Source organism: Rhinolophus ferrumequinum, chromosome 22 (genome assembly GCF_004115265.2).
Source record: "Rhinolophus ferrumequinum isolate MPI-CBG mRhiFer1 chromosome 22, mRhiFer1_v1.p, whole genome shotgun sequence".
In the NCBI taxonomy this organism is placed as follows: domain Eukaryota; kingdom Metazoa; phylum Chordata; class Mammalia; order Chiroptera; family Rhinolophidae; genus Rhinolophus; species Rhinolophus ferrumequinum.
Window position 1 is genome coordinate 23,776,397 of NC_046305.1, and position 16,473 is coordinate 23,792,869.

The 16,473-nt window shown below is 35.4% G+C and overlaps 1 protein-coding gene across 1 annotated transcript in view; it reads right to left on the reverse strand.

Annotated features, from left to right (window-relative positions):
• The window catches only part of LOC117015037 (membrane cofactor protein-like), a 31,872-nt gene that overhangs the window by 12,672 nt on the left and 2,727 nt on the right, over window positions 1-16,473 (reverse strand). The window contains 6 exon segments of the mRNA XM_033093428.1: window positions 1,960-2,157; window positions 3,037-3,097; window positions 3,099-3,123; window positions 10,615-10,717; window positions 11,039-11,144; window positions 11,146-11,228. Coding sequence (XP_032949319.1) covers window positions 1,960-2,157; window positions 3,037-3,097; window positions 3,099-3,123; window positions 10,615-10,717; window positions 11,039-11,144; window positions 11,146-11,228 — 576 coding nt within the window.

Here is a 16,473-nt window from a genome sequence, read left to right on the forward strand (position 1 = left end):
CTGCAAGGAGTGCACATGTAGCCTCAATCCTCCCCTCTCCCAGGACCACAGTAAAGCTCTGGGCTGTGTCCTGAGGCCCCATCTCTGCACTTCTTCCATTCCCTCCTCCCCTGTTCACCCTGATTTTCCCACCTTCAGATGTTTCAATGTGCGGATCTCTCAGATGTGTTGGTATATTGCACAGGGAATTCTTTGTTGCATTATAGTGTTCAATTTACTGTAATTGCAAGGGGAGATATCAAGGAGCAACCCTCATGCTGCCATGTTTCTGATGTCCCTGTTTTTTAGGTTCTTAAGGTGGAATCTTAGATTATTGATCTGAGTGTTTCTCTTTTTCTACTGTATCTCATGCTATAAATATCCTTCTAAGCAATGCTTTGGCTGTATTCCAGAAATTCTGATATGCTGTGTTTTCATTCTTATTCATGTCAGAACATTTTCTAATTTTTCTTGTGACTTTTTCTTTGATTCATGGGTTAGCGAGAAGTATCTTGCATAATTTTTAAATAATTGGGGATTTTACATACATCTTTCTTTGGGTTTCTACATTCATTCCATTATAATCGGATAATGTACAGGAAATAATTTTAATTTTTGGAATTAAAAAATTATTGTCTAGAATATGTTATTAAAGATCATTCTACTTGCACTTGAAAAGAGGAAGTATTTTGCTGTTATTCAGTGTTTCATTTCATTCAAGAGTCAAATACCCTACAATATCTCCCTACACTTGGTCATGCTCTAATGCCTTAAACATTGTTATTTAAGTACAGGCATATCTTGGGGTTATTGAAGTTTTGTTCCAGACAACAGTAATAAAGTGAGTATCAAAATAAAGTGAGTTGTAATGGTTTTGCTGGTGAGAGTCTTGCCTTCAATTTGTAAAAAATGCAACATCTGTGAAGTGCAGTAAAGTACAATTAAACAAGGCATGCCTGTATGTTTTCTCCAGAGTGTATCAATATTATTTGTGAGAGGATTAGTCTTTTACAATTTAATCTATCATTTTCTCTGACCACAACACTCATATTTCTTGTATTACAAGACAAAACTTTCTTATTTTTAAAGCCAGTATGTATTTTTTGATACTTCTAAGTAAAAGAAATCTTGCATATACAAGAAAAAAAATTGCACATACAAGAAAAGAAATTCATGCATATACACAGAAATTTATGCGTATACACAGTCCGACAGGTAAGTTCATGAACTCATCATAGAAAAAGTGCTACATACCTTATTGCTGAATATCACTAAGGTCACCTTTGAAATACTCCCTTTGGGAAGCTATGCACCAATGCCAGTGCCTAATCCACCCTTCAAAGCAATTTTGGAACTCTTTTTCTGGAATGGCCATCAGAGTTGTCGTCATAGTACCCTTGATGTCCTGAATGTCATTAAAATATCTTCCTTTCAATATTTCCTTTATCTTTGGGTAAAAAAAGAAGTCAGTGGGGGCCAGATCAGGTGAGAAGGGAGGGTGTTCCAATACAGTTATTTGTTTACTGGCTGAAAACTCCCTCATAGACAGTGCCGTGTAAGCTGTTGCATTGTCATGATAATGTTGGCGACAATTTCAGGTCGTCTAACTTCTTCACACAACTTTTTCAGCACTTCCAAATAGTAAACTTGGTTAACTGTCTGGTTGCTGAAAACTCATAATGAATAATCCCTCTGATATCAAAAAAGTTTAGCAACATTGGTGCAACAAGTTCGTGAACTTAATTGTCAGACCTCATATATCAGAGAATGTCAGCAACATGTGAGGTGAGGGGTGGGGATCTCTACAACTAGAACTATTTTTTTTATTTATTTATTATACTTGACCTATGTTAATTTAGAAACAAATTTAACAGGAGGAAAAAGCACATACGGCTGTTTTATTTATTTGTTGGTAAAAGTATTTACCAAGTGTTTCCATACTATTTACAATGAGAAGGAAATACATGGAAATATTATTACCTTTACATTCAGTAGGGTCACTACTCCATGTGTTATGTCCAGAACAAATCAGCTTGCTCTCTCCAACAAGTGAATATTCATCTGGTCCATTTGAAGGATTACAACTATAAGTCACTACTTCATTATATTCAAATGTGTCCTTGTGATTATTGGTATATTTTCTATTGGATATTTTTCCAGGTGGTTGACATAAAACCTCTGAGAGAGAGAGAGAGAGAGAGAGAGAGAGAGAGAGAGAGAGAGAGAGAGAGAGGACATGACAGGCAAAGGAAAAAGTGAAAGGTTAAGACAGCGTTAGTAATGTTTTGTGAACTGCCTTCAATACATTCATTAATGTAAATTTCTACAATCTAGTTGTGAATCCAATATCTATTTAGAAGAAAGTTTCTATGAGAAAATGTATTATCCCAATTGAAACCATTAATAGAGAAATGAACTTTTAGAATAAAACTCATTTTCTGAAATAGTTTATATAAAATACCTATATGAATTACCTATATTTATCTGCAAGGCCATACTAAGTTTGGTTCTCACCATAAGAGATTCTGACAATTTAATGAGAAAATTGCTTATGATTAAAAATACAAGTCAGTGCTGGTTGACAAGTGCTTCATAATTTATAAATATATCCATTACTAAATCGATGGTTCACAGTTTTATCAAGATTGTCTTTTTTCACTTTCATCCTTAAGAGTATACAGTGAAATTTCCAATGTCTACAAATTGTTTGATAATGCAAAAAACTGAATCCAGAGGTCTTCCTTTGAGTCACATGTTGAAGACAGTTGAAAGATATGCAACAGTGCCACTATTCCCATATTTGTTTTACATATTTTTGATTGTTCATTAAAAATTTTCCAGTTTTTAACATGTATTGAGCTTACTGTTCTTAAAAATGAATTGATACTTATTTAAACAACTTCTCTGTGTTAATTCCAGTATAATGAATGTCAATGAACCTAACACACATGTAGAAGAGCTCTATGGAGTCTTTGTTAATTTAATAGCATAAAGGGGTTTCTAGGCATAAAAGGTTGAGAACTGCTGCTCTAAATTCTGACGAGAGAATGTACTTACTTTCACACTGTGTGGGACTATCACTCCAATCCACAGTATCTCCAGAAAGTTCACAATATATATATTTTGGTCCCAATTAAGTAATAACTAAATGAGAAAAGAAAAGATTACTATTTTCTTTATCAGTTCACAAGAAACTCATAATAATGAAGAAAATTTTTATATACTTCTTTTTCTCCACTACAGTAGTTTAAGGGAGAAGTTTCTTTTCTTTTATTTTAAACAGTTTTTTTTTAAAAAAACCTTTTATTTATTTAAGTGTGTTTTTCCAGGACCCATCAGCTCCAAGTCAAGTAGTTGTTTCAATTTAGTTGTGGAGGGCGCAGCTCACAGTGGCCCATGTGAGAATCGAACCGGCAACCTTGTTGTTAAGCGCACACGCTCTAACCAACTGAGCTAACCGGCTGCGCCAAAGGAAAGGTTTTTTAAATAATGTGTATTGAATATGTTAACCAAACCTGCAATTTAATGAAATGAAGAGTATCTGCTGTTGTACATGCATTGGCCAAGGGCAAAATGTCTACATAAATCAGTCAAGCTTGTCAGGATGGCCTCTTTGCTATCTCTTGCAGTCACATCACACATTCACATTTCTGCCCTCGTTCCTGCCATTCTGCTCAGTCAGCACACGACTGAGTAGAGACATCAGGCCTTAGAGTTTGCCTGACTGGATTCAAGTCCCAGCTTCACAACTGACTCATTGATTGATTTGGGCAAATTCCTTATGTTTCTTTCTCAGTTTCCTCATTTATGAAAAGGGGATAATAGTATATAGCTCTTGGGGTTGTTCTGAGTAGTAGATGAGTTGGCAGGTGGAACATAGTGGATCCTAGGTAAGTTTTAGGTCTTATTAACATTCTTCCGAATACTTTCCTAGGAGTAGGAAGGAAAACTACTCAGTGAAATCTCTGATGATTTACATTCACAGTACTCTCTCCTCCTCTGGACTGTCTTTATAATGATCATGAATAAATCTATTTCTTTGGTACTTCTCATTCTCATTTACCATTTTCCTTTGACATCTCCCTGTATATATTGTCCTTCTCAATAAGGCTACAACTTTTTTTGAGAATAGTTGATGAATTAACCTTTCAGTCCTCTGTAAAGTGCCTTGCAGTCTGTCTCTAATGTTTGACCTGATAGTTTCACTTGATCAAACTAAAAAATAATCCAAAATTAAACAATGAGGCACCTTAGGTGCTTCCAGCTAAATTTCCTCCCAAGACTCACAACACTGACTCTATATTATAATGTATTAAGAGAAGATTATGGGACTATAGCAGGTAGGAAGCACCAAGAATATGTCTCTCCACCAAGAAAACAATTTCCCTACTAAAATCAACCTGATGTAACTGTTTTGGAATCTTGGAGTCTGCTGAATGCTTGCAACTTCCAGGAAAAGACCTGGACAGGTAAACTGTGTTAATTTGGGTCAGTTTCAGCTCTTAACATAGTGACAGCAACCTTTCTGACTCCTACAGCAGTCAGCCTGTGCATGTGTTCCTAGAGCAGCTTATAAGCAGGAGCCGGGGGGGGGGGCATAAAGGACTGTGTCCTCAAAATATCGGAGTTCCACGCTTTTATCATTGATTGCTTCTTCTGATCACAGAGAAGCAGACCAAGAAGTGGGTAACCATTGTTGTCGCACCTCCCATGACTCTTGCAAGCTCCTTCTTTGCCAAAAGAAGGGGATTTAAGGATCCAGTGATCTTTGCCACTTTATCATTTTGGGGGCAGATATGAAAAACTGAGACATTAAAAAACAACTGCATATGTCAGAATAATTAGAGAGTGACTACAAAAGGCTCTGAAAAGACCTGAGAAGACCTTCAGTTTATATGTTAGGCAGATACTCAGCACAGGGACACCATACCAACAACAAAAACAACAACACCAACAAAAAAAAAACTAGGGAAGGGTGAGAATCTGATTTGCAGAATTACCCAATTATTAGATTCAAATGTTCAGAACAACAACAAAAATCATAAGGCATACAAAGACACATGAAAGGATGGCTCATTCATAGAAAATAATAAATTTAAAAAAATTTATCCCTGAAAAAAAGACCTGGGGGCAGATCTTGAGAACATCTCTATTAGACAAACTCTTTAATATAGGCATTGAAACTGTGTGTACACCTTTCACAGGTACTCTCGGTGGTGAAACTGTGGTTTCTAGTTCCACAGTCCTCTTTTTTTTTTATAAGGCAACTGAGTAGCAGACACAGAGACACAGATCTCTGTGAGCACCCTGACGGAGAAGACACCAAGATTGAGCCCAGTGACACCATTAAAAATGTCAAAGCAGAATGCCAAGACAAAATGGGCATCACTCTGGACCTACAGCATCTGATTTCTGTGAGCAGCATGGAGGAGGGCCACACTCTGCCAGACTACAGTTTGCAGAAGTAGTTCACCCTGCACTTGATGCCTTGCCTGTGTGGTAGAATCAGTGAGCTTTCTTCCACCAGCTCCCCAAAAATAAAACAGCACCAAAATGATACTGCCTGTACCCTGACACTATCAACTGTTTCTAGAAGAAATGAGGATACACCAAAACCTGCAACAGAAGAAGCTGGCCAAAATAGACCTCTCCACTGTCCTCCTGTATCCTAAGTGGGGCTTCCTACCACATGGCACTGGGACTGCAAAAATTTGAAAAACAAAAAACTTTCTTAAGGATGTTCAAGAACTAGCAGAGGAAATGTAAAAATGGATGGAAATATAAATTATGAGATGGAAACCTTAGACGCCAAAAGAAAATTCTGGAGTTCAAAAGTACGATAACTGAAATGAAAAATTGACTACAGGAATCAAAGGCAGTGTTGCGCAGGCAGAAGGAAGTGTCAGCAAACCTGAAGATAGGATGAAGGAAATTATTGAGTCTGAGGAACAGTGAGAAAAAAGAATGAAGTGAATGAAGAGCCTAAAGGACATGTGGGACACCAATAAACAGATCTATCTATCTATCTATCTATCTATCTATCTATCTATCTATCTATCTATCATCTATCTATATATCTATCTATCTATTTATACTTATATATATATACACACGCGTGCGCGCGCGGTAGGACTCCCTGAAGAAGATATAAAGGGGAAAGAGAATCTTTGAAGAAATATTGGCTGTAAACTTTCCACATTTGATAAAAGAAATGAATATAAATACTCAAAGAGCTCAACAAACTCCAAGTAATATGAACTCAAAAAGACCCACACTAAGACACATAATTATCAAACTTTCTAAAGCCAGTGACAAAAAGAGAATCTTGAAAGTTGCGAGAGAGAAGTGAATCAGCATGTACAATGGATCCTAAACAAGATTATCAGCAGATTTCTCATCAGAAACTCAGAGGCCAGAAGACAGCAAACTGAAAGAATCAAAGTGATAAAAGAAAAAAACTGTCAACCAAAAATCCTCTATACAGGAAAACTGTGTTTGAAAAGTGAGGGAGATATTAAGACTTTCCTAAAAGTAAAAGCTGAGGACAATTGTTACCACTAGACTTCTCCTTCAAAAAAACATTCAAGGGAGTCCTGAAAGGTGAAATTAAAACATACTAGGAAGTAACCCAAAGTTGTATGGATAAACATCTCACTAAACAAATGGGCAATTATAAAAGCTAGTATTATTTTAATAATGGCTTGTAAATGCATTTTTTTGTTTGTTTTCTATGAGTTTTCAGAGACTAATCTTTAAAAGAAAATAGTGTAGAAGCTAGCATTCCAATTATAAGTGCATTGTAACCAAAATATCAACTGAAAGTGGTGGGGAGGGACCTGATAAGGATCTGTTTTTGTAATTTATTGAAATTAAGTTGGTATAAATTCAAAATGGAATGTTAAAACTGTAGGATGAATGTAATCCCCATAGGAACCACAGACAAAATTGCTATAGAATATACACACAAAATGAACTGAGGAAGGAATTTCAACATTTCATTACAAAAATCAACTAAACACAAAAGAAAATAGTAGTGTCAGAAAAGGGGGATCAAGATTAAACGCATGTAGAATACATAGCACAATGACAGAAGTCTCTCCTTGTCCATAATTATTTTAAATTTAAATGGATTAAACCCTAGTATCAAAAGACAGGGAAATAGATAAAAACACAAAAAAACTATATGCTGTCTACAGGAGACTCACTTGAGATCGAAAAACATACAGAAGTCGAAAGTGAAAGAATGGAAAAAGATGTTCTTTGCAAATAGTAACCAGAAAAGGGCAGGGATGTTTATACTAATTTGGACAAAATAGACTTTAAATCAAACAATGTTACAAGAGACAAAACAGAACATTATATTTTTATAAGGCTTAAATACTGTAAGAAGATATAATAATTGTAAACATTTATGTACCTAATGACAGACCTACAATATATATGAAGCAAAATTGAAGAGAGAACTACACATTTCTGCATAATAGGCATTTCTCCAATAATAGTTGGAGACATCAATATCCCACTCAGAATAATGGACAGAACAACCAGACAGAAGATAAGTAAGGATAAATGGGACTTGAACAATATAATTAACTAAGTAGATCTCATAGACATGGGACATCTTCCAGGACAGACTATAAGTGAAGCCACAAATTAATAGCAACCAATCAATACATTTAAAAAGATAGCTATCATACAAAGTCTTCCCTGACCATAACAGAAAGAAATTGTTGAACAAAGACCTTCACAGCCAGAAGCTTTTCAGAAAGAAAAGGCTTATTGAGTCATATGCTAGCCAGAAAAAGGACCATGTCCTGGGGCATGCAGTTTACTACACCAGCTGAAGGGTAGATGGAGGAAGGAAACATGTCCACCATCCTGGGTTTGATAGGACTCTTTTATAGTTTGGAGAAGAGAGATAATAAGTTGTTTAGAAGAACTGGCATTGGCTATTGACAAAGAGCATGAAAGAAGGTGAAGTGGATTTAGTCTGGGATAGGTGTACAGTCCATAAGGAAGAAGTGTTTGCTGCTTTTGATCTGGTTGTGGGTAACAGTCTGGAACATGCATAGTCTAGATTAGACTATTACCTGAAATAGTTCTTATCTAAACACTATGCTGAAATAGGTCTGAAAGTTCAAAGTTTCAACACCAATTTCAAAGTTTCATATATTCAGGCAAGTGAGCAGCCTTTTTTGTTGGTTTCTGGCATTGCCTCTGTTAACTGACAAACTCTCTGTCTCTTCCTACCACCCTCTGGCCTACTGAAATTTAATTTCCAACATCTCAGAATCTTTCTTTTGTCAAAGTTAGAAATAGATATCAAATGGAAAACTGTAAAGTCACAGAATTGTGAAAAGTAAACAACACACTTTTAAACAACCAATCGATCAATGAATAAAACACAAGGGAGGGGAGCTGACTCTGGGTGGTGAACACACAGTGTGATTTATGGATGATGTGATACAGAATTGCACACCTGAAATCTATGTAATTTTACTAACAATTGTCACCCCAATAAATTAAAAAAAAAAATCGAACCTACAAATTCATGTAAAAAAAAAAACAAACAAACAAGGGAAATTAGAAAATACTTGGAGAAGAATGAAAATGAAAACATAATATCCCAAAACTTATGGGATTTAGCAAAACAGTGTCAAGAAGGTGGGGGGAGTGATTTATGGCTATAAACACTTACAGTAAAAACAAGAGATCTGAAATCAACAACCTAACTTCACAAATTGGGGAATTAGAAAAAAGAGACTAAGGTCAATGCTAGCCAAAGAAAATAAATAATAACATTTAGAGCAGATATAAATGAAACAGAAGAAAAAAAAATCAAAGAAAATCAATCAAACTAAAAGTTGGTTTTTGAAAAGATCAACTTATAAAAAAATCAACTGATAAATTGATAAAAATTAACTGGATGGACTTAGAAAAAAAGAAGACTCAAGTTACTATATCAAAAATGAAAGTGGGGACAGTAATACTGATTCTACAGAAATAAAAAATATTATAAAGCACTATGAATGACTTTATCCAACAAATTGTATAAACTAGATAAATTGGAAAAATTCCTAGAAACACAAAACTGACCAAGACTAAATAACAAAGAACTAGATAACCTGAGTAGATCTATAATTAGTATGGAGATTGAATTAGTAACCAAACATCTCTCAATAAAGAAAAGCCCGAGATCTGATGGTTTCACTGGTGAATCTTACCAAACATTTAAAGAAAAACTAATATCAATCTTTCTCAAACTTTTCCAAATAATTGCAGAGACAGGGAGACCTTAGAACGCATTCTATGAAACCTGCATTACCGTGACACCAAAGCCAGACAAAGACACTACAAGAAAATAAAGATGCAGACCAATATCCCTTACAATTCTTGACATAAAAATTCTAAAAAAAAAAATATGGAAACAGGATTATACATCATAGCCAAGTGAGATTTATTTCCAGAATGCAAGGGTAACTGAATATATGAAAATCAATCAATGTAATCTGTCATATAAACAGAACGAAGGGGGAAAAACCACACTGTCATCTCAATTCAGGTAGAAAAAGCATTTGACAAAATTCAACACTCTTGCATAATAAAAATATGCGACAAACGGGGAACAGAAGGAAACTACCTTAAGACAATAAATGTTATATGTGAAAAATCCACAGCAAACATCATACTCAATGGTGAAAAGCTAAAGGCTTTTCCTCTAAGATCAGGGACAATGTAAGATGGCCACTTTTAGCACTTATATTCAACATAGTATTGGAAGTTCTACCCAGAGCAATTACACAAGAAAAACAAAATAAAGACATCCAAATTGGTTAGGAGGAAGTAAAATTATCAGTTTAGAGATACTAACATCTTATATGTAGAAAACCCTAAAGACTACACACAAACACACACACATACGCACACACTCACACACCTACACACATACTAATACTGTTAGAATAAATAAATACAGCAAAGTAGCAGGATACAAAGTTAATATAAAAAACTGTTGCATTTTTAAAGTGTTTTATATTTGCCCTCTAAATGCACACCTTTCATAAATGTACAATATCCCAAATATATACTATTAAAAGAGCCCTGTAGGAAAAAGGCTATTATTAAGTGCTCAGTACCTATTTTTGACCTCTTCACTCTTTTGTAGCAGTATCAAAAATAAGCTTTTCCAACTATGAGACTTGGCCAACATTATGGCACCAGCTAACCTGGTCTATATTCATCTGGTAACACTTGACAGTTATCTCGATGCAAGAATATTTTTGCTTGGCAATCCTAACTCACATTTCTATAAGCCCCTCTTTAGCTCTGAGAGTTGGCCATTTTAAATAGGGTGCACTTTGTTGTCAAGGATAAAGTCACTATGATTGCTACATGTTTAATGCTAACAATAGGCTTATTATTACGTATAGTATTATACAATTTTGCTTTCCTTCATTTGCAATTTCTATTCATTACTCATCTTTATTATCTCCGTAAAAGCCCAAGAGTTAATTAGCTACAAGTTGTCACACAGAAAGCAAGATGAAATCAACATTATGGAAACACATAAGAGAAGCAAAACATAAACGGAATTAGTAACATTTACCTTATTCCTCTAAGGAGCAACTTACTTACCCCTCATTACAAACATAGTAAGCCTGTGGACCAAACTCAAAAGTTCCATTTATATAGATTATTTGGCCATTTTGGGGTTCCCCTAGCTGTGGACATAATTTTCCTAAAAGAAAAATTTCAAATATGTTGTTTTATACCAATTTCCAAACAGATTTTAATCAAAATAAAAACCCTACATTGCTCTTTTGAATTCATAAAAATATTCTCTTTCTTTGACTCTTAAAAGCCCGAACTTAAGATTCACATTCACTCTGACAACCAATTTCCAAGAAAAAGATTCTTGGCAGATTTTCAAAGACAGTGCTATCTAAAATCTACAGTCTCATGAGAAATGATGAGAAAACCATCATTGCAGTAGTGAAATATGCAGTCTAAAATTTGTGAAAATCTCTAGAGCAATAAAAAGACAATTTTGTTTTTTTACTAGTACAAACCTCCTGGAAAGGTGCCCATGTGTTATCAGGTTGACAAACAGTAGAAGTGGTAAGAGGAGGTACAACAGGCTTGTACCCTAGACGACACTTAAAAATCTATTCTGTCCCCGGGAAGATACACGGTTTTAGGAAGACCCTTGAGCATCATCGATCCAAATCTCGGTGGATCACCACAGGCATCTGTGCATAAGAGAATAATAACTTGAAAGTTAAGTTTTTTATTTAATTGTTCGTAGTATTCTTTAAGGATCAATCCTATTTCTGTGTTGTCAGTTGTAATCTCTCGTCTTTCATTTATAATTTTATTTTATTTGTGTTCTCTCTCTTTTATGCATGATGAGTCTTGCTAGAAGCTTGTCAATTTTATTTATCCTTTCAAAGGTCCAGTTCTTATGTTTCATTAACCTTTTCTATTTTTTTTTCTATTTTCTAATTCATTTTTCCCACTCTGATCTTTATGATTTCCTTCTTACTACTTACTTTGGGTTTTCTTTGTTCCTCATTTTCTAGTTTCTTTGGGTGTAAATTTAGATTGTTTATATGGGATTTTTCTTCCTTCTTGATGAAGGCCTGTATAGTTATAAACTTCATCATCTTATAAACTGCTTTTGTTCCATCCCATAAATTTGTAAGGTTCTGTTTTCATTTTCATTTTTCTCAAGGTGGTTTTTGATTTCCTGTTTGATTTCTTCTCTGATTACTGGTTAACCTGAAGCATGTTGTTTAATCTCCACGTACTGGTGTTCGTTTTTTCTAAGTTTTCTTCCTGTAGTTGATATCTAGTTTCATTCCATTGTAGTCAGAAATTATGCTTGATATTATTTCAGTCCTCTTGAATTTATTGCAGCTTGTTTTGTGGCCTAGTATGTGATCTATCCTGGAAATGTTCCATGGGCACTTGAGAAAAATGTGTAATCTGCAATTTTTGAATAAAATGCTCTGGAAATGTCTATTAAGTCAAACTGGTCTAATGTGCCATTTAAGGACATTATTTCCTTATTACTTATCTGTCGATCCGTTCATTGAGTTAAGTGGAGTATTAAAGTTTTCAACTATTATTGTATTACTGTTAATTACTGCTTTTATGTCTATTAATATTTGCTTTATATACTTGGGTGCTCCTATGTTGGGTGCACAGACATTTACAATTGTTATGTCCTCTTCTTGGATAGACAACTTAAAATTATGTAATGTACTTGTTTGTCTCTTTTTCCATTCTTTGTTTTAAATTCTACTTTGTCTGATAGGAGTATTGTTTATCATAACTTTCTTTTCGTTTCTATTTGCATGGAATATCTTTTTCTATCCCTTTCCTTTCAGTCTGTGTGTGTCTTTTAATGTAAAGTGAGTCTCTTGTAAAACAGCATATAGGTGGGTTATGATTTTTTATCCAATTGGCCACTGTATGTTCTTTCGATTGGAACAATTAGTCCATTTACATTTAAAGTAATTATTGATATGTATGTGACTATTGCCATTTTGTTATTTGATTTTGGTTGTTTTTGTTCCTCTTTTCTGTTCCTTTCTTCTTCTCTTGATCTCTGTTTATTTCCTTTAATGCTTTGATTAGATTACTTTTTCTTCTTTTTGTGTGTGATTTTTGTATGGTTTTGGTTTATGGTTACTATGAGGTTATTATATATCCACCTATAACTATAACAGTCTATTTTAAGCTAATATGCATTTAAGTTCAATCCCATTCTAAAAGCACTACTCCTCAATCCACTTTTTATGTTTTTGACATCATGTTTTATATCTTTTTGTTTTGTGTATTCTCCGATTATTTATTGTAGTTATAGTTAATTTTGCTATTGTTGTCTTTTAATCTTCATATTAGCTTAAGTGGTTGATTCGCTGTGATTATTGTATATTTTCCTTTACCAGTGATATTTTTTTCTTTCCCTTATTTTCTTCTTTCTGGTTATAGCCTTTTCTTTTCTAGTTAAAGAAAACCCTTTAACATTTCTTGTTGGCCAGTTTAGTGGTTGAGAACTCCTTAAGTTTTTGCTTGTCTGAGAAACTCTTTATCTCTCCTTCAATTCTGAATGATAACCTTGCAGGATATAGTATTCTTGGTTGTAGATTCCTTTCTTTCTGTACTTTATCTCCTGCCACTCACTTGTGGCCTATAAAGTTGCTTCTGAGAAATCAATTGATAGCCTTATAGGGATTCCTTTGTATGTGACTTGTTCACTCTTACTGCCTTTAAGACCATCTCTTTTTCCTTAACTTTTGTCATTTAAATTAACATGTCTTGGTGTATGTCTCTTTGGGTTGATTTCGTTTGGAACTCTCTGTGCTTCCTGGAACTGGATGTCTATTTCCTTCCCCAGATTATGAAAGTGTTTAGCACTTATTATTTCTCCAAATTTTCTTCCTGTTCCTTTCTTTCTGTCTTCTCCTTCTGGAATCCCTATAATGCAAATGCTTGATGTTATCCCAGAGATCCTATTATACTATGCTCATTTTTAGAATTCTTTTTCCATTTTGCTCTTCCGAATGGGTGATATCTACAATTCTGTCTCCCAGGTCAGTAATCTATTCTTTTGCATTAATTAATCTGCTGTTGAGCCCTTCTAATGTATTCTTCATTTCAGTTATTGTATTCTTCATCTCTGATTGGTTCTTTATAACATTTTCTATCTCTTTGATAAAGTACTCTCTGAGTTCCTCTATTCTATACTCAAATTTGTTTAACCTCCTCATGACCACTTCTTTGAATTCTTTATCAAGCAAATTACTCACCTTCATTTAATTAGGCGTTTCCTGCAGAGATTGTTTTTGTTCCTTCATCTGGGGCATATTCTTCTGTCTCTCCATTTTGTTCGACTTTGTGTGTTTGTTCCTATAAGTTGGGTGGAATCTCTCCCAGTCTTGAAAATTTGTTCTCTGTGTATTGTTTGTGTCAAATAGCTTAGGTAGGTTGGTTGTAGTCGAGGTGTGTGTGTGTGGTGCTTGGTGTGTTACCTGGCCTGACGGAGTGGGTTCTAGTTGGGGCAGCCTGGTGTGCATGTTTTCTTGCCCTCCTAATCTGGGTGTGGCTGCCTGGTATAGACATGGCTATGGAGTTTATGCTTGGCATGTCCTGTCCATTTGTTTGTTGTCAGAGCAGAATCTGAACGGAGCTGCTCTGTATGCTTACATTTCAACTCCTTACTAGCTCTATCCTATCTCCAGGTAGGACAGCCTTCTATAAGTACATAGCCATACCTTTCTAGTTCTGCACCCTCTCCAGGCAGGACAGCCATGAGCAAATGCACTGCAGCACCCCACTCTGCATGGGGCAACCCTGCATATGGGCACCACAAAGTTTTACTAGTTTTGCACTTTCTTTGGGAAGGGAAGCCCCAAATGTTCATGCAGCAGTACTCCACTATCTCTACACTTTTTCTGCATGGGGCAGTCCTGCATGTTTACCACAGTGTTTTGCTAGCTCCACCGTCTCTCCAGGAGGGCAGCCTCACGTGAGAACACAGTAGCACCCCACTATATGCATACTTCCTTTGGACAAAGTAGCCCTGCAGGTGGGTGCCATAGCATTTGGTAGTTCCATACTCTTTCCAGGTGGGGAGACCTGTGTGCGTGTGCAGCCTAGTGGGTGTATGAAGCAGTACCCAGCTATATCTGCTAGATCAATCCATGGGTGCAGCAGCCCCTTGCATGCATGCTATAGTGCCCTCATGGTTCTGCTGGATATAGCTTCTGCAAGAGGGGTGTCTAGGGATGCACTCCAGTGCCCTGCATGTTGGCCAGAGAACCTGAGTTGAACTCCCACCCACTATCCACATGTAGGGGAAATGTAAACAATGGCACTCACCAGTTCCTCCAGCCCTACATTGTTCCCTTAGTTACTGGAGAGCTCTTGCAGTTCCCCAACTTTTTCTCTGTACTCTCGCTCTCTCTCTTGCTGTTCGTACAGAAGTTCTTCAATTGGCGCACAGTTGTCTCTCAGGAGGAATAGCTCTCAATATAGGTGTACATTCAATGTGCTCTTGGGAGGGGGTGAGTTCAGTGTCCATCCGTCTACATGGCCATCTTGTACTGGTTTTCTAATTCTTCATGAGTCAGTATAGAAAGGTTGTATATTTTTATGAATTTGTACCTTCTTCTAGATTATCAAATTTGGTGGTGTTAGCCTTTCATAATAGTCTTGTATAATCCTTTGTACTTCTGTAGTGTCAGTTGTAATTTCCCTTCATTTCTGATTTTTCCTTTTGAAAGAATCAGCTCTTTGTTTCATTAATTTTTTCTACTTTTTTATCTCTATTTCATTTATTTCTACTCTGATTTTTATTCTTTCTTTCCTTTTACTGACTTTGAGCTTTATTTATTCAACTTTTTCTAAGCCTTTAAGGTGTAATGTTAGATTGTTTATTTGAGATTTTTCTTGTACGCCTGCAGTGCTGCAGACTTCTCTCTAATACCACTTTTGCTGCATCCCCCCAATTTTGGTATGTTGTATTTTCATTTGTCTCTATGTATTGTTTGACCTCTTATTTCTTCTTTGACAAATATTTGTTCAGTAGTATGTTGTTTAATCTCCACATATGTGTGCTTTTTCCAGCTTCATTCTTGTATTTAATTTACTGTATCATATGGTTGTTATTAGAAAAGCTGCCTGGTATGATTTCAATTATCTTGATTTTATTGAGATTAGTTTTATGCTCCAACATTATGGTCTATTCTTAAGAATATTCCATGTTCATTTGAAAAAAATGTTTATCATTTAGGGATGGAAAGTTCTATAAATATCAAATAATATCATTTGGAGTAATATGACATTTAAGGCCAATATTTCCTTATTTACTTTCTGTCTGGATGATCTGAGCATTGCTATCAATGGGGTATTCTGTAATATACAATACTATATATTATTTTTGTCAGTTTATCCCTTTAGGGCTGTTAGCAATTGCTTTATATATTTTGATGCCTCAAGGTTGGGAGCACATGTAATGATAAGTATTACGTTTTCTTGATGAATTATCCCCTTTCTTATTATAAACTATCTATCTTTGTCTCGTTACCTTTTTAATCTTGAAATCTATTTTGTCTGACATAAGTACAAGGTTGGACAGTTAAGTTCGTGAACATGTTGCAATGATGTTGCTAACCTTTTTTGATACCAGAGGGATTATTCATTATGAACTTGTACCAATTGGACAAACAGTTAACTAAGTTTACTATTTGGAGATGCTGAAAAGGCTGCATGAAAAAGCTAGACGACCTGAACTTTTCGCCAACAATTCATGGCTCTTGCATCAGGACAATGCACCAGCTCACACAGCACTGTGTGTGAGGGAGTTTTTAGCCAGTAAACAAATAACTGTTTTGGAACACCCTCCCTACTCACCTAATCTGGCTCCTAATGACTTCTTTCTTTACCCAAAGATAAAGGAAATATTGCAAGGAAGACATTTTGATGATA